The sequence below is a fragment of the Chiloscyllium plagiosum genome, unplaced genomic scaffold (genome assembly GCF_037043375.1).
Source record: "Chiloscyllium plagiosum isolate Xiang-an unplaced genomic scaffold, Cpla_swu_hap1 HiC_scaffold_4, whole genome shotgun sequence".
NCBI lineage: Eukaryota > Metazoa > Chordata > Chondrichthyes > Orectolobiformes > Hemiscylliidae > Chiloscyllium > Chiloscyllium plagiosum.
Genome location: NW_028270142.1, coordinates 145997624 through 146017296, shown reverse-complemented (window position 1 = coordinate 146017296; position 19673 = coordinate 145997624). Strand labels below are relative to the sequence as shown.

Genomic DNA, 19673 nt, shown 5'->3' with positions numbered 1-19673 from the left:
AGAAATCAAACTGAAATCCTTTCTTGGTAGATTCAACAAAGCTTCATTAGTTATCTATGAGTATGGTACAGTACTGATGAAGCCTGACACAAAGTTGTGGACTCCAGTCCTGCTCCAGATACTGACATAATCTAGGCTGACACTCCAGAGCATTTGGAGGTGCTGAGATATCAAATCAAGCCTCTGTCTGCTCTCTTGGGTGGGCATAAAAGATCTAATGGCACTACTTTAAAAAGCAAGGGAATGTCCTAGTGTTTCAGCAATATTTGTTTCTCATTCAACATTACTAGTACAAATTATCTGGCCACTAATTCATTTGCTGGTTGTGGATAATTGCTGGACACAAACTAGCTATCATGTTTCCTACATTATAACACAAGTCCACTTCAAAAGCACTTAAATGGTTGTAAAGCACTTTGGAATGTCATTAGATTGTGAACGGTGCTTTAAAGTTTCAAGTTTCTCTTTCTTTATTTTCCCTTCAAAGGTGATGTTGAGTTACCTTTTAGATCAATGTGTTCTACAAAGATTTTTTTTGGTATTGTAGAGTAAAATTGATCTGAAAAAACAAAGATTGTGGAAAGATTAATTGCAGTTTTTTAAAAAGGAGATTATTGACACTCATTGTAAGTACTGTTTACACAGGTGTTTGTTCAAGCAATGGGGGGGAAAGTCTAGTTCCAGACAAACTTGAGTCAGGGGGGTTTGTGGGGTGAGAGCGGAGGTGGAGATGTATGAATGGAGATTCAGCCATCAACAATTAACTGATTTGTCTGGGGAATCATGCGTGCTTGTCAATTACAAAGGCCTTCTACCTGATTTGATTTGATTTAAACTTTACTGTCAAATGTAAAAAAAGTACATTGAAAAGTGTGTAATGTCACCACACATGGTGCCATCTTAAGTATGAAGGTACCTAGGTACAAAACATAGCGAAACACAGCTCCAAGTAAAACATTACCATTGTTATTAGTATAAGTGGAAAAATAAAGGAATAAAGTTAAAGGTTAACATTATTTTTCCATTTAATACTAGGAAGGATTATAAAGGGATAAAGGTAAGAGTTTAACATTCTTTTCTTAAGTGCACTCCCTGAAAGGGCTCGGTCTCATATGCTTTGGCCCATTCTCTGAGAAACCTTGAGCTTTTTGCTATCGCGCCACAGATGCTGTGGGACCTCCCTCACTGACACTTCGGGCTTGCTCCAACCACGCTTAACTCAGGCCCACAGCCGCTTCCACCCAATGAATCTTCAGCCAATGCCACTCATGACCCACAGCCTCTGCCAGTCTCCCCATGATGCAACTGCTGGCTCTCTCTCTAGAACTCCAGAAGATAGGAAAGACGAGAAGTGAAAAAAGAATGCAGCCAGCCTAAGGCGGATGGGCCTACTATGCCGGTATCACCCTCTGGAGTAGCTGGCTCATTCTACTCTCCCACTGCTGGGTCCCACAATCTGTCCACCCACACTGCCGGATCCCACTCCCTCCTCCACACTGCTGGCCTGCTTTCACCTGCTGCTACTTTAAAAAGCCTTTAAAACAAAACAAAAAAGCAAAAAGAAAGAAAAAGAAACAATGAAAGCATACAACAGCAGACAAATCCCAGAGCAGGAGCTTGAATGCAGTGCAATTACTCCGATGCTGCCATCTAGTGCTTTGGTTGTGTTGCCAATAGCTCCTATAGCTAAGCAGCCTGGGGTAGGGGAGGGAGAAGGAAGGAAGGAGCTATACTTCTCTTTAGAGTGAAAAAAAACTTATTTGTATTCCAAGAGCAAAACGAAGTGTTGAGCTCGATCAGCCTATGTACCAGACAGAAGATAGAGACTTCCAGATCTCAATCCTATCATCTCCCACCAACTGCTGTGGGGCTTGTGTTGTGTGTGTGGTGGGGTTGAATTCCTCTAATAGACACCTATGCGGGACATCTTTTGATATGCAACAACATTCCCATGTCAACAGACATATGGTCGTTGACACAAGGCATACCCAGTTCCAGTAGCAAGGAAACCTTAACAATTGGGGATTTTCATCCCCTATCACAGCTGTTGATATCACACAAGTATCTTTTCCATACATCACTGTTGAGGACTCTTTTTTTTTGGATTATGTTTTGTCGGATTCCTCCTCTCCAACCTTACTGTCATGGGTGGCCCTCCCAGGAGTTGAGAATTCCTGACAACATCACTTTCAGGATCAATGGAAGCCTCTCGACTGCAGTAAGGATACAATGCACAGAAAAGATTCACAAAGCATTAAAGTGCCATTAGACACCAAAGAAAATAAAAGTGGACAGAAACAAAAATGAGGAGAAATCATATTTCCATTTCATAATATAAGATAAGATACTCTTGACACCCAGGTAAGTGGAATTTTTAGCAGCATTTAAACATGAACCTCCGTACATAGCAAAACATGCGATTGGATACTGGAACCATGGCTACACCCTGATGGTACTATGTCTTTAGGAGAGATTTGGTCTGTGTTATTTCTTGAAGGGAGATGTTGACACTGTGGTTCTGGAATGTCTGCTTCAAAAACTGTGGGTAAATAGTGCGAAGCTCCCTGGGTGTTTTTTAGAGAAAAAAATTGAGTGGGTGGAGTCAGGCTCTCACAGACCCAGAATTTTAGTTTTGCTTTCATTTGGGTTTTAGAGTTAGCTGTTGAAGCTGATAGATGCAGTTCTCCCTCTATTGCTATATTGATTCTTTCAGTGTTCCTTTCTCCTGAACTGGAAGGGAGAAAGCATGTGAGGAAAATCTGTTTTGCTGAAATTGTCTTCACCAAGGCTATGGTTATGGGATAAAATCTGAAAGAGCTGCAGATGCTGTAAATCAGAAACAAAAACAGAAATGGCAGCATCTGTGGAGAGAAATCAGAGGTAACATTTTGGGTCCAGTGACCCTGCCTCAGAACACATCCTTCTGAAATGTTAACTCTGATTTCTCTTCACAGATGCTGCCAGATCTGCTGAGCTTTTCCAACAATTTCTGCTTTTGTTTGTGTTTATGGGAGGCTGCTATATGGGAACAGATGATTGGTAGTTGAATAATATTTTATTAAGTATTTCAATAGAGTTAAATTTATAACAATTCTTCTTTTTTTGTTTGTTTCTTAACTGTGTTGGAAGAATAAAGTGTGCTTTGATTAAAGCCTAATAGTGAATCATTCAAATACACTGGAACACGGTGCCTTACACTTGTCTTTAAATAAAATGAAGTATTAAGGTCTAGGCTATCATCTTTGCATATTTTGAGGCGGCTTTGTCTGGTCCATTACAATACCATATTGCAAAGTCAGCTCATACCAAAAAAACATGTGACTGTTAAGTTGTGTATAATATGTTGCGCAAACAGCATTACAGGCAAAAGAGAAAGTACAAACGATAGGCTGAATTTTACCAAAAAAGGATTTAATTGCAGGGAATTTCATGGAAAGCCTCTTTTTTTTTATGGGCTTGACAGAATTATCACACATTTCTCTTCTGCCCAGCTCATTATGTTTGCCCCACCAAGTATGGCACTTTGCTTGTGCTATCATGCGTACACCAACGGAGAAAGTACTCAGCACTGCTGAGACCTTCTGGGATTTATGCTGCAGGCACCATTTTTAAAGATCAGCTGTGCGCTCGGTTAATTGCCAACTACAAAGGGCCATTCACAGTAAACAGTGGGATGGAAATGAAAAGAATAGCCTCTGAGGCCACAAAGGCAGCCTGAGCAATACTTCAATGGAAAGAGAGGTTCACATTACTGATTTACATCATCATCTCTGATCATTGTGATTATAACTGTAGCTGCAAGAATAAAGCTACAAAGGCTAAATATCGTTCGAACTATGTCATGTTAGGAAGCACTTCTACACACAAACGGTGGTAAAGGTTGGAAAATCTGTATCACAAACAGCATTTACACCAGATCAGTTGTTAATTTTAAATCTGAGATAGTAAAATTTTTGTTAAGCAAAGGTATTAACAGATATGGGTCAAAGGTAGATAGATAGAGTTAGACCACTGATGTGCCATGATCTTATTGAGTAATAGAACATGCTCAAGGATCTGAATGGCCTCCTTGTGTTCCTATATAAAGTACTGCCTACAATAACATCTGGTCAATGTTCAATGTGGGAGATTCATTGGTGTGAAGCTTCAAAGTATTAATTTTAACTTTTATTGAGCAACAGGAAAAGCAAAGAAACATCAAACAAGAAAGCTGTACTTCCTTCTGGTATTAAGCACGGGCTGCTTGCCTTTTGAACAACCATGAAGTTAGAGTCAATGAATGGTGACCTCACTCAATTCACAATTATTGAAATTGGGTGTCAATTAGATTAGATTACATACAGTGTGGAAACAGGCCCTTCAGCCCAACAAGTCCACACCAACCCACCGAAGCAACCCACCCAAACCCATTCCCCTACATTTACCCCTTCACCTAACACCACGGGCAATTTAGCATGGCCAATTCACCTAACCTGCACATTTTTGGACTGTGGGTGGAAACCGGAGCACCCAGAGGAAACCCATGCAGACACGGGGAGAATGTGCAAACTCCACACAGTCAGTCGCCTGAGGCGGGAATTGAACCCAGGTCTCTGGCCCTGTGAGGCAGCAGTGCTAACCACTATGCCACCGTGCCACCCATAAATCCCAGCTGTCTTGTATAACCTGATACTACTCTATGCTGTAGGTGATGTTCCTCTTGCTTCATATCTTCATCTTCAGTAGACTGATGCTGCTCTTCCAGCTCTTCAGCACAATTCCATCCCTCTTTGCTTGTTCCATTCATGCAGGACAAAGTATGCAAATGTTACTATAACACACTCTATAACCTGTCTGGACTGCATTGCATGTCCCCACTCCCACCTCATCCAAACTGATCCAAGCATTGGAACCCCATATTCCAAAGGCCTACCTTCTGTTCCACCATGGTCCTGGTGAAAGAATAGGCTGCATTCTAACTACATTTGCCATCAGTCAGGGGATGTGTTACAGATTCATCAGCTAGGTTTGCATGCTTCTCTTGTAAGGTATTTGGCCCCTGAAATAAATCAGGTACATGAGAGTTCTCAAGAAAAAAGCATCACGGCAGCTTGCAGAGTACCTGGCACAGACTTCTAAGGTATGGTGCCTTTGATCATAGATAACTTATCCATTGATGAAATGGAACTTCAGTTGTTGAAGTCAGTGACATTAAAACATGTGTAAAGTCTATAGTTGGCTACATCTGGGGGAAGCGAGCCACGTTGGAAAGTATACTGCCTGGTTGGTAACATTAACTATATCACAAGGAAACAATATGAAGCGGTTTGATCTGACACACATTGCATTGGTAATGACTTTGATATCGTTGTGAATTGAGGATTGCCAGATCCCCCCAAAGGTCTCCAATGCATTCTTGCAAGCAGCCAGATGCATAACATAGCCATGTTTGTCCTATGACCATCTACTCCTTCAAGTCACCAGTCCCAATCCAGGAGATGACACAGAAAGGTCAGGTCTCATGTCATGTCCCGAATGGAGTGGAAAGATTATCGAGCCCTGCTCCTGGTTCAGAAAGTTGCTGCTCCAAGTTTCCTGGAGCTGCGCTGTGCTGTATACCTCGTGGTTCCTGACATCAAGAGGTGGGTTTTCACTGGGCCCCTCATGATATCCAGCATATCCTGAGTGTGGGGTGCTCATTTCCTCTCACCTTTTGACACTTTTCCTCTTCTGTGCATGGTGATCCTCCCATACATCTTTGTTGGAAGAGAAGTTGTTGATGTGTCCTTTGTACAAATGTTGCTTTCCACTCTGCTGTTGACCTGAGGTGGACCTGTTTGAGGGAAGGGTTTTCCTTTTGTAGTTACTCCTCACCACCTGCTACACCTCCCACCATTTTGTTCAGTGTTGTCTCCTCCATTGACTCTGTATTCTCAGGTGGAGGTTCAATCAGTTTAATCATTCTCAAAATCTTCATTTCTTTTCCAACAAATCTTGCCTTCCTTGATTATATATTTTCTGTTGTCTTCTTGGAGGCTGGTACTTTACTAGGCATCTATTGCTTGAGTTGCCACTTCTGGCCAAATGTGCCTATGTGGTCCCAGTCTTGCACATACATTGTATAGGTGGCCTGCTTCTCCACACAGGTTGCAGCTCTTGGACTCTTTGCAGTCCTTAGTCATGTGAGCCTTCTGTTTGCAGTTCCTGCAGAGGGTCACTTTGCAGTCCACTGCCATGCATCCTGACCTCCCTCAGGTTTGGTATATTCTAGACGTCTCCACATATATCAGATAGCCTCAGCTCCCTCCGATTGTAAAACTGGAGGGCGGGTAGAGGATGTTCCCCTGGGTCACCTTGACCTGTCACTTTCTGTGTTGCCTGTTCCAAGCTATGTGTAACTTCCCAGGAAAGTCAGGATATCTATTGCCAGGACATCAGGGTTGTAAATACAGATTATAACAACCTGGCTTCTCTGCATGAGGAGGATAAACAATGACACCACAGACAGGATGGAGAGGGGACCTTCACCTTCTTCCCCTTCAAATATCTTCACAAGCTGCTCCTGTTGCTTCACGCTTCAGAAGGTCACACCGAAACACCCCTACTGGGGAAATTCTGTACACAGAAAATATCCACTGCTTGGAAATCGCAGCAATTCAGGAGGACCTTCTTCACAAAGAAGGTCCAGTCGACCGACGATCCTTCCTCCACCTTCTTCATGGTTACCATAACTGTGTCCAAACACCCCGGCCTAGGGCATGGGTATTTGCACAGGCCATAGATCTGGCTGGCTGTACACTTAACTGGCATTAGGCCAAAGTCAGCATGAAGATTACCGATGGCAGCTCAGCTCAACTGATGATCTTCCGATGTCCAATCATGATCCAGTGATGATCTCAAAATTCTCTGATGACTCACAACTTGGAGCTCCCACTTGGTCTGAGCCAAAACAATCAGAAACATAAGCACTTTTTTTGCCTCAATATAGTATCACTTTGGAAATCAAGCTCCTCTATTTTAGGAGTCGTTACAAATCTTCAAAGTTTTATTGAAAATAGCAAAACTCCACATTCATCGGATTTCCAATGACAGGTTATTGAAAGCATAGACCAGGTATCAAGACTTAACAAGAATTATTTATACTCCAACTGCAGATATACAATTATGAATCATGACATATAATTCTACGAGTTAAATGTTTAAGCCACTTAAAACTTCCCCCACAAACACACACACACACACACTTGTGTGCACTTTCAGCTCCAGCTCACGTGCTTCTTGATCCAGCAGCTGTGTAAACAATGCCTACAATGAATGTCAAGTTATCCATGTTCAAGGAATGCAATAACCCTTCAGCAATCCTTAGGTTTAAAACAGTTCTTTTCCCATCTCATCCCCACAATTTAAAGTACATAAAAATTAAAAGACAGTTATTTAAAGCTGATTATATGATATTAAAAGTAAAACAACAGTTAAGGAAAAGATAGGCCTAATTGAATACAAAAAAAAGGATGCCCAAGGAATATGCAAGACCAAATAACAACGAGCTTGTTCCCTTGCATTTCATCTAATCCCCCTCCCACTCCACCAAGGACATGCAAGTCCTGCGCCTCCTCTATCGCCAAATTCTAACCACCTGATGCCTGGAGAAAGAACACCTCATCTTCTGCCTTGGGACACTCCAACAACATGGTATCAATATGGATTTCACCAGTTTTCTCATTTCTGTTCCCCCACCTTATTCCAGATGTCACAATGTTGGTCTGTTTACAAGGTTACCAAGCTCTTGTGTTTTTCCAGAGAGGGGGTAATTGGCCAGGCTCCAACTAGGCTGGGTTTGAAGATAATGCCTCCGGCCTCAGGTTTTCATGTCTTAAAAAAGGTATAATCAAAGGGGAGTGGCTAGCTAGCCGTCATTTAAATTAGAGTTTTTGATTCAGTTCAGTAGCAGGGTGTGTGAAGAAAGGCTGCTGGGGCATTTCCCGCCAGGTACTCTCTCTCTCTCTCTAACTTCAAGTCTGTAAGCCTGGTTTGTTTCATTTTTACTCTTTGTGCTAAGGGATGTGTTTATTGGGACTGTTGCAAGTATTTTCGGAACACCGTCATTAAGTCGGGATTGTACGTTGGGTTTTAGATGGGCTAAGTTATCAGGTTTTTTCTCTGTTCCTTGTGTTTCATTAATTTTGTAAATAAATTCTGTTTGTTTAAAACTTGGCAGTAGGCTCAGCTAATTCACTTCAGGAATATCCACTATACACTTATCTAAAACAAATCACAAAGTTATGGTCTGGGATACCTATTTTAAAATGTTTTGAGGAGTTGGGCCTGGTCCATAACAGACTGGGGGCTCTTTGCAGGGTTAACAGGGAGGCAGCGGGTGGTAGGTGTTGGTGTCTTTGTTCCAGGTGTTGATTTGGTTGGTTTAAACTACGCTGGGATAGCAATGGGTGTTTCAGTCACCAGAGTTTTCTGGAGGTGGAAGAAGTGACCTTGGGGGTTTTTGAAAAGGCAAATAAGACCAAGCTGTGGGAAGTGGTAAACAAACTGGAGTTCAAGTTACCTCCTAACGTAAGGAAAGATGAGATGATTGCAGCATTTAAATTTGCTGGAACCCCATTCGGATCTGAAGAGATAGCTAAACTTTAATTGCAAATGAAGAAGCTTCCATTAGAAGCAGAAATGAAACAGTTTGGGTTCTGATTAAATCGGATGAGAAAGAAAATAAACCAAGGACTTTAGCAGAAGGGAAAATGAAAGAGAGAGAGAGTTTGAACTTCAGAAAATGACATTTAGAAAGGAAAGTCAGCTTAAAAGGATAGAGATGAAGGCTGAAGGTAGGCTTAATGAGTAAATGAGTGAGGATGAGCAAGCCCCTGGTAATCAAATGTCTGGTGAGAATCTGCTTAAGTATATTCATGCCTTGCCTAAATTTGAGGAGAAGGATGTTACAGCCTTTTTCATCTCATTTGAAAAAGTGGCTAAACAAATGCAGTGGCCAGTGACCAAGTGGGTTTTGTTGATCCAAACCAAACTTGTTGGTAGAGCTAGTGAGGTACTTGCATCATTATCAGAGGAGGTGTCTGGGGTGTATGAGAATGTGAAAAAGCTATCTTAAGTGTATCTTAAGCTATCTTGAGCTTGTACCAGAAGCCTACAGACAAAGTTTCAACAATCTAAGGAGGGACCCTGGTCAAACCTATATTGAGTTTGAAAGGATCAAACAAAGTAATTTTGATAGGTGAATAAGAGCTTTAAAAATATAGCAAATCTATGACACTCTTAGAGAGAGAGACAATTATTTTGGAGGAATTCAAAAATTCACTGCCTGAAGCATGTGGAAGAGCAGAGAGTTAAATCGACAAGGTTAGCAGCTGAAGGGGCTGATGGTTATGAGCTGGTCCATAAAACACGGTTTGGCTTCCAGAATCAATTTCAGTCCATGAGGTATAGAAAATGGGGCAAAGAGAAATCCTCACGTGGAAAGGGAAAGGTAGATCTCAGTGAACATCATAAGGATAATTTACCACAGGGTAAAAAGGAAACCCTTGAAGGGGACAAAGAAAGTAAAATGCTCCGGTGTTTTGATTGCAATAAAGTGGGCTACGTGAAATTAGTGTTAGTGGGCTAGGAAAAAGCCAGATGTAGGAAAACAGGATAAGCCTGGAAGTTTGGAATGGTAACAGAAAGCACAGTGAAAGCTAGAAAGCTGCATCTGACTGTACAAGCTGATCGGGTGTTGGCTAAGGAGGAAGTGCCAGATCTGCTTAGAAAATATACCTGCAAAGATAAAGTTTGTTCACATAGGCGAGGTGTAGCAGGTAAAGGGAGACACTATTAAGGGAGACAGGATCTTCTCTGTCAGTGATGCTGAAAAATGAGATATTAGTAACGGGAATTCATGATGATACAAAAAGTGCTGAATTATGTAAAGTGAGGCTAAAATATCCAGAAAACAGTAGAAAATTTGTGGTAGGAGTACTGGACAAACAGTCAGCTCCAGGAATACAACTTGTCCTTGCAAAAGATATAGCTGATTCACTGGTAGGCGTGCTGCCTACTGTGGTTGAAAAGCCAGTGGAAACTCAGGCAACTGAAGCAATGCAGGATTTTTACCCTGGAATCTTCCCAGATTGTGTAGTAACGAGGTCACAGAGTCACCAGTTGAAACAGCAGAGGTCAAAGGGTATAGATAAGGAAGCTGAAATGGCATTAGCAGAGGCTGTGTTCGATCAGATAGTTGAGATAAAAACAATGACTGCAGATGCTGGAAACCAGATTCTGGATTAGTGGTGCTGGAAGAGCACAGCAATTCAGGCAGCATCCGAGGACAGGCAAAATTGACGTTTCGGGCAAAAGCCCTTCATCGGGTTGAGATAACACAAGAACAAATAGGTAATTATGCAAATATCTTTAGCACTGCGAAAGACATTGAGTTACAGCAGAAAGATGAAAATTTAAAGCAGTTATACCAAAAGGTATATACAGAGAAGGAATCTGAATGTATCCCTGAGTGTTACTACCTGAAAAATGATGTCTGAATGAGGAAATGGAGACCATCACATATTCAAACAGATGAGAAATGGATAGAAATTCATCAAATTGTCTTGCCAGTGGGATACAGAAAGAAGGTATTGTGAGTGGCGCATGAGATACCACTTGGAGGTCATTTAGGAGTGAGGAAAATACAGGCTAAAATACAAAGATATTTCTACTGGCCTGGACTGCATAAGAATGTGGTTGAATTTTGCCAGATGTATCATACATGTCAGGTAATTGGAAAACCACAGGCTGTAATAAAACCTGCACCTTTAATACCAGTTCCAGCATTTGAGGCCCTTTTACAAGAGTCTTAATTGATTGTGTAGGTCCTTAACCTCAAACAAAAAGTGGGAATCAGTATTTGTTTACAAATGGTGATAGCTATTGTTAACAATGGTGATAGCTATGGTGATAGCTAGACAATATTGTCAACATATTGTCTAGCTATCACCATTGTTAACAGCTAACCCGAGAATGCAACTTTTAAAAAAAGGTTTTGTGATTTACACATGAAAGAAGTGAAACTATCACTGTATTCTAACAGATGAAAGGCTTAACAGACAATCAATTTTTCAATGTATAATTTCAGTTACATCACACTGCAAATTTTTGCTATAAATTCTGTGTTATGATCGAGCCCTCCACTATCACCTGATGAAGGAGCGTCGCTCCGAAAGCTAGTGTGCTTCCAATTAAACCTGTTGGATTATAACCTGTTGTTGTGTGATTTTTAACTAATTAATTGTTAGCATAGTCAGCTTGAGACAGGAGACTAAATATCTATCATGACAGGTTAGTCTGCAATGGAAGATCACTGTAGCAAAGTTAGCAATAAATACCTAACCGTGCCATTAGAATAACATTAAGTAGAATGTACAACTAAAGAGATAATGGGAACTAACATCACTGGTTTATTGTGTAGCGAGAGTGAGATACTTTGATTAATATAGTTGGACATGCTGATAAGCTAACAGAAACATGATAAAAAAAGATATAAAAATCCACAGACCCTGAGGTTCGGGGGCATTAGAGAATCTGCTTTCTCAGTGTCATGGTTTTTTGTTTGCAAACAAAAGACCTACTTCTTAAAGAACTCTCTGCTTCTCCTGGTGGTTCTCTATATTTTCGCCACAACACTACCAATATAGATACAGAGTCAAACTTCACATCCAATCTATTCAAGGAGGTTAAAGAAAGCTTAGAAATAAAATAATTCAAATCTACTGCATACCATCCAGAATCGCAAGGAGCGCCAGAAAGATGGCATCAAACATTAAAGAGCATTTGAGGGCTTATAGTCAGGACTATCCAGATGAGTAGGAAAGGGAATTCCTTTTGTACTTGTTGCGATCAGAGATGCATCAAATGGATCGACTAAATTCAGTCCATTTAAATTAGTTTTTGGGCATGAAGTGAGAGGACCGTTAAAATTGATTTAAGTTAATAAGTCAGAATTCTGAGATGACGTATTTGGTCTGTGTGTTCAACTTTTAGAGAACGATTAAATAGAGCTGGGGAGTTGACTAGACAGCATTTAAAAACATCGCAACATGCAATGAAATAGGAAGCAGACAAGAAATCAAAAATTTGCAATTTTACTATCGGGGACAAGGTATCAGTAATATTTCCAGTAATAGGTGAACCTTTAAAAGCAAGGTTTAATGGACCATATCAAATTGAGAGGAAATTGAGTGAGGTGAATGACTTGGTAAGGACTCCAGACAAGAAGAAATCTCAGTCTGTCATGTGAATGTGCTCAAAAGGTATTTTGATTGGGAAGGAAAGCAGGAGGAGAAGCTGTTAATGATTACAGTACAGAAGGAAGAACCACGTTCAGAGGATTCCGAATTGGATATTCCTCAAATCAAATTGGACAATGAGGAAGTTGTCAAAAATTGGGATAATTTTTTTTTATTAGATTGCTTACAGTGTGGAAACAGGCCCTTCGGCCCAACAAGTCCACACCGACCTTCCGATGAGCAACCCACCCAGACCCATTCCCCTACATTTACCCCTTACCTAACACTACGGGCAATTTAGCACGGCCAATTCACCTAACCTGCACATCTTTGGACTGTGGGAGCAAACCAGAACACCCAGAGGAAACCCACACAGACACTGGGAGAATGTGCAAACTCCATACAGACAGTTGCCCGAGGCAGGAATTGAACCCGGGTCCCTGGTGCTGTGAGGCACTGTGCCGCCCACAATTATTGAAATTATTGAATTAGCTTTCTGAGAAAGATCAAAATGACCTGAAAGAGATATTACTATCACATGGGGAGATATGCGGAAACAAACTATGATGTACTAACTTAATTGAGCATGATGTAGATATAGGAGATGCTGTTCTAATTAAGCAATATCCTTATAGGCATAACCCTCTAATGTTGGCACAGGTTCATAAGGAGAGAGAGAGAATGCTCCAAGACTACATAGTCGAAGTAAGTTATAGTGACTGGAGCTCACCCATAATCATGGTGCCAAAGCCAGATGGTACCCAACAGTTGTGTGTGGACTATCACAAAAATCAATGCAATTACAAAGACTAATGCAATTCCAATTCCAATTCTGCAGTTGGAAGACTATGTTGAAGAAGTGGGAGAAGCAACTTACATTTCTATGTTGGATTTGCTCAGAGGCTACTGGCAAGTACCTTTGTCAGAAAGAGCAAAGGCAGTTTCGGCATATGTAATGCCAAATGGACTGTTTCAGTTTAAAGTCATGTCATTTGGTACAGCAAACACTCTGGCCACATTTCAGAGATTAACCAATAAGGTCATTGCTGGATTACCCAACTATGTTGTGTATATCAAAGAACTGGTGATTTTTAGTCACACGTGGAAGGACGTTTACAGCATTTATCTGACTTGTTCAATCAACTTCGGAAGGCAGGCTTGGTGGTAAACCTAGCTAAAAGTGAATTTGCCACAGACCAGGTCATCTTCCTGGGCCATGTTATTGGACATGGACAAATGGCCCCACAGGATGCAAAAATAACAGTAATTGGGGAATTTCCCATGCCATCGACAAAAAGAGCAGTACTACGATTCCTGGGATAGAATGGATTTTATCAAAAGTTTGTGGCTGCTCCACTCATTGAATTGCTAAAAAAAGGCAAAAAGTTTCAGTGGACAGCAGACTGTCAGAAGGCATTTGACAGCCTGAAGACTGTGATTAACCACTGTCCTGGAATTCACCACATCTGATTACACAAAGCCTTTCAAGGTGACTATCAATGCAAGTGATGTGGGTATTGGTGCTGTGCTCCTGAAGAAAGATGACAAGAAGATAGAAAGACCTATCAGGTATTTCTCCAGGAAGTGTAATGTTCATTAGCAGAAATATTCAACAGTTGAGAAAGAGACTTTGAGCTTGGTGTTGGCACTACAACATTTCTGTGTTTATATTACCAGCAGCACATCTGAGACAATTGTATACACTGATCAAAATCCATTGAAATTTATGGACAAATTTAAGGACAAAAATACCAGACTGTTTAGATGGAACCTGTTGTTACAGCCATTCAATTTGTAATGCCATTGAAAGGTTTATTGAGGTCCTTTTTGTTTACCCCTAACAGATAATGCTTTCTGTCTAAGGCTTTCATGTCTTTGAAAAGAAAATGATATGATCAAAGGTGAGCGGATAGGATATGTTATCTGGTATTCTATTTTCTGTATTTTGTGTTTCATTCCATAATTTTGTAAATAAATTCTGTTTGTTTAAAACTTGGCAGTCAGATCAGCTAATTCACTTCGGGAACAACCACTATACACTTAGAGTTATAGAGTCATAGAGATGTACAGCATGGAAACAGACCCTTCGGTCCAACCCGTCCATGCCGACCAGATATCCCAACCCAATCTAGTCCCATCTGCCGGCACCCGACCCATATCCCTCCAAACCCTTCCTATTCACATACCCATCCAAATGCCTCTTAAATGTTGCAATTGTACCAGCCTCCACCACTTCCTCTGGCAGCTCATTCCATACACACACCACCCTCTGCGTGAAAACGTTGCCCCTTAGGTCTCTTTTATATCTTTCCCCTCTCACCCTAAACCTATGGCCTCTAGTTCTGGACTCACCCACCCCAGGGAAAAGACTTTGCCTATTTACACTATCCATGCCCCTCATAATTTTGTAAACCTCTATAAGGTCACCCCTCAGCTTCCGACACTCCAGGGAAAACAGCCCCAGTCTGTTCAGCCTCTCCCTGTAGCTCAGATCCTCCAACCCTGGCAACATCCTTGTAAATCTTTTCTGAACCCTTTCAAGTTTCACAACATCTTGCCGGTAGGAAGGAGACCAGAATTGCACGCAATATTCCAACAGTGGCTAACTAATGTCCTGTACAGCCGCAACATGACCTCCCAAATCCTGTACTCAATACTCTGACCAATAAAGGAAAGCATACCAAACACCTTCTTCACTATCCTATCTACCTGCGACTCTACTTTCAAGGAGCTATGAACCTGCACCCCAAGGTCCCTTTGTTCAGCAACACACTCTAGGACCTTACCATTAAGTGTATATGTCCTTTTAAGATTTGCTTTCCCAAAATGCAGCACCTCGCATTTATCTGAATTAAACTCCATCTGCCACTTCTCTGCCCATTGCAGATCCTGTTCAAGATCCTGTTGTAATCTGAGGTAACCTTCTTCACTGACCACTACACCTTCAATTTTGGTATCATCTGCAAACTTACTAACTGTACTTCTTATGCTTGCATCCAAATCATTTATGTAAATGACAAGAAGTAGAGGACCCAGCACCGATCCTTGTGGCACTCCACTGGTCACAGGCCTCCAGTCTGAAAAACTACCCTCCACCATTACCCTCGGTCTTCTACCTTTGAGCCAGTTCTGTATCCAAATGGCTAGTTCTCCCTGTACTCAGTGAGATCTAACCTTGCTAATCAGTCTCCCATGGGGAACCTTGTCGAATGCCTTACTGAAATCCGTATAGATCACATCTACCGCTCTACCTTCACCAATCCTCTTTGTTACTTCCTCAAAAAACTCAATCAAGTTTTTATCTGAAACAAATAGCAAAATTACTGTCTTGGCTACCTACTAAAAATGTTTTGAGGGGTCGGGCCTGGTCCATAACACAGATTCAAACTTCCAACTCTGCACCATACTCTTGAACTGTTCTAACTGACTATCTTCCTTCCCACCTATCCGCTCCACCCCCTTCTCTGACCTAGCACCTTCATCTACCTATCACATTCCCAGCTAGCTTTCCCACAGCCCCAACCACCATCCATTTATCGCTCAGCCCCCTTGGGCCACAAGCCTCATTCCTGATGAAGGGCTTATGCTCAAACATCCATTCTCCTGCTCCCCGGATGCTGCCTGACTGGCTGTGCTTTTCCAGCACCACACTCTTCGAGTCTCCCCAAGGTTTTATGTATGTTTATTTGTCCAGGACTCATGTTCCAATTTCAATTGTTCCATAGTCATGTCCAGCTCTCACCTTAAGCTGGATGTTAACATTGCATCTTCTGTTGAGTAATATATCCACCACTTTGATATGTCCATACTGACTGGCAATTGAAAGTGGAGTAGCACCATCCTGCAGAAGAAAAACACATGGAAATTTACTTTATAAATCAATTTTCTTTTATGTTCTAAAGATGCTCATTCTTTGTTCAAACCTCACTCTCACATACACTGGACAAGCACTGGAACACTATTCATTCTTCATGTTTAAATTTTGATAGTGAGTGAAAATAAGCTACATTATTACTGTAGGCACTGTCAACCACAAGTGTACCTGACATGTGTTTCCAAAAGAGAGTCACTAGGTATCAATCATGGTTTGAAACCAAGCTAACCTTTCCCTTTCTAATGCAAGAGTACAGAGGCCAATTGAAACAGCAAAAGGGAAAGATCTTTAGTGAAGCAACTGAAGTTGGTTGTGCAAAGGACATTTTTGTGAGGAACTCCGGAAGTGACAGCCTAGGACTGAGCTTATTGGCTTTCAACAACCATTTTCCTTTACGCTCAGTATGCTTCCAGCCACAGGAGACATTTTCCTTTACGCTCAGTACGCTTCCAGCCACAGGAGACATTTTCCTTTACGCTCAGTACGCTTCCAGCCACAGGAGACATTTTCCCTCCAATCTTCATTAATGTTTATTTTACAAATCCATATTTGGTCATTGGATCCATGTCAGCTCTCTATGAGAGCAACTCAATTGATCTCACTTCCTCATCCTTTTACCCATATCTTTAAAAATACTTTCTCTTCACATAATTATCCAATTCCCTCTCCAAAGTCATGATTACATCTGTCTCCCCCAAACCCTCAAGCAATGTAATCCAGATTCTAACTATTTGCTGCATTTATCTCATGTTACCTCTGGTTCTTTTGCCAAACACTAAACTGATATCCTCCTTCTGCCAATGGGAATAATTGACCCCTGTCTACTTTGTCCATGTACCCTTCATGATTTAGGACACCTTCAACTAATCTCCTCTCAATCTTCTTCAACAAGAACAATTCTAGATTTGCGAATCTACTCAAGTAACTGACATCTCTCAGCCTCACAACTATTCTCGGAAATCTGTTCTGCACCTTTTCCTTTCCAATTCCATTTTATTCTCTTAAGGAAGTATGGTGTTCAGAATTGAACATAATTGAACACATTCAAGTCTGAACTAATATTTCCTTACATTTGTACCCTATGCCTCTATTTATAAAGTTCAGGATCCCACAAGTTTCATTAACCACTTCTCAAACTGCCTTGCCATTGCACATATGAAATCAACCTGGGCCATACTGGCATGTTGCAGATTAAAGCCTCCAGTCTCATTACAGACAGTAAGTTCTCTTACTTTAGTTGCTAGTTCAGTGGAGGCCCCATACTCCAAAAGAAATTTCACAATGGTATCGTTTCCTTGTTGAGCAGCAAAGTATAATGCTGTGGAACCTGACTGGGAGAAAAGGAAGGATATCAATTCAATCAGCATAAATCTGCAACTGCTCTTAATTTCTTTCAGACTTTAATTAAGTTACTTTTAATGATACTCTTGTTAATGTTTCTTTAAACTCACACTGACAAATATTTTCTTCTAACTTGGTTTAACTCACTTCCTGGACAATTTTTCTGGATGGAGTTTTCTCCATCAGCTGCCATAACTTTGGTGTAAGATCTACATGGGGCATTAACCAGGACTTGTGCTGATTCTCTACCAAACTTACACTGGCCAATCGAAAGAACTCCAGAACAATTTTCCTAATTTAAAAAAAAAACAAGGTGGCAAAAAAAATGAACTCAATTTACAGCATATAAACGGTTTATTTTGCCCCATAAGTCTGTGTTGAGATGCATGTTTCACTTGCGCTTCCTTCTACCTCATTTCATTACCCTATCAGTACTTCCCTCTATTCCTTTCTCCCCCATGTGTTTATCTAGTTTCCCTTTAAACACATATGATATTTGCCTCAACCAATCCCAATGGAAGCAAGTTTCGTTATAGTTGTGGGGTGGGCAATGACCTAGTGGTAGTATTGCACGACAATTAATCTAGATACTACCTAAATGGAGTCAATTTAGGTAAAGGGGCAGTACAAAGAGATCTGGGTGTTCTTGTACACCAGTAAATGAAAGCAAGCATGCAGGAACAGCAGGTAGTGAAGAAGGCTAATAGCATGCTGGCCTTCATAACAAGAGGGATTGAGTATAGAAGCAAAGAGGTTCTTCTGCAGCTGTACAGGGCCCTGGTGAGACCGCTCCTGGAGTATTGTGTGCAGTTCTGGTCTCCAAATTTGAGGAAAGACATTCTGGCTATTGAGGGAGTGCAGCGTAGGTTCATGAGGTCAATTACTGGAATGGCGGGACTATCTTATGTTGAAAGATTGGAGCGACTGGGCTTGTATACCCTTGAGTTTAGAAGACTGAGAGGGGATCTGATTGAGACATATAAGATTGTTAAAGGATCGGACACTCTGGAGGCAGGAAACATGTTTCCGCTGATGGGTGAGTCCCGAACCAGAGGACACAGCTTAAAAATAAGAGGTAGGCCATTTAGGACAGAGATGAGGAGAAACTTCTTCACCCAGAGAGTGGTGGGTGTGTGGAAGGCTCTGCCCCAGAAGAGCATTCTGCCTACTTGCGGAACGTTTCAGGGAACACCTCTGGGACACCCGGACCAACCAACCCAACCACCCCGTGGCCGAACACTTTAACTCCCCCTCCCACTCCGCCAAGGACATGCAGGTCCTTGGCCTCCTCCATCACTAGACCCTGACCACACAACACCTGGTGGAAGAGCGCCTCATCTTCCGCCTCGGAACACTCCAACCACACGGGATGAATGTAGATTGCTCCAGCTTCCTCATTTCCCCTCCCCCCACCTTATCTCAGTCCCAACTCCCGGATTCAGCACCTGCAATCTTCTTCCCGACCTCTCCACCCCCACCCCTCTCCGGCCTATCACCCTCACCCTTCCCTCCTTCCACCTATCGTATTCCCAGCGCCCCTTCCCCAAATTCCCTCCCCCCTACCTTTTATCTCAGCCCGCTCGGCACACCAGCCTCATTCCTGAAGAAGGGCTTATGCCCGAAACGTCGAATCTTCTGCCCCTTGGATGCTGCCTGGCCTGCTGTGTTTTTCCAGCACCACATTTTTCAACCCTATGCAATTAGGGATGGGCAATAAATGCTGGCGTAACAAGCAAAATCCACATCCCATGAACAAATAAAAAAATTCTCACCACTCTCTTGGTAAAGCGGGCTCTCCTGAACTCCTTATTGGAATTAATAGCCTCTAACCTATATATTTGGCCCTCATTTTGGTTTCCCTCAGAAGAAACAAAAGAAATTGGATACATCTACTCCACATTAACTTATTGAAATTCTTTCATAATTTTGAAGACTTGTATTAGGCCAATGATCAAAACAATGTTGTTAAATATGTTCCTGGGTGAATAGTGCCGTCCTCAGATATAGACATTACAGTAATGCTTGCTACACATTACCTCTCTTTGGAGATTAATGTCTGCTCCTTGCAGGATCAGTTCTCGAACACAATCCTTATTATTGCAGTATGAAGCCACCATCAGAGCAGTGGTCCCAAGCTGCCAAGAAGAAAATATTAATGATAAACAAGAACCAGATGCCAGGTTGGGATAATTATTCTAATC

General features: G+C 41.6%; 1 protein-coding gene across 6 annotated transcripts in view; it reads right to left on the bottom strand.

Annotated features, from left to right (window-relative positions):
* ankrd29 (ankyrin repeat domain 29) overlaps nt 1-19673 on the bottom strand; it is a 110361-nt gene that overhangs the window by 41566 nt on the left and 49122 nt on the right. For all 6 annotated transcript variants that reach the window (XM_087986765.1, XM_043687599.2, XM_043687600.2 and 3 more), the window contains 3 exons: nt 19509-19607; nt 17364-17462; nt 16000-16098 (listed from right to left, as the gene is read on the bottom strand). In XM_087986765.1, coding sequence (XP_087842891.1) covers nt 16000-16098; nt 17364-17462; nt 19509-19589 — 279 coding nt within the window. In that variant the 5' untranslated portion in view covers nt 19590-19607. The remainder of the gene's footprint in view (nt 1-15999; nt 16099-17363; nt 17463-19508; nt 19608-19673) is intronic.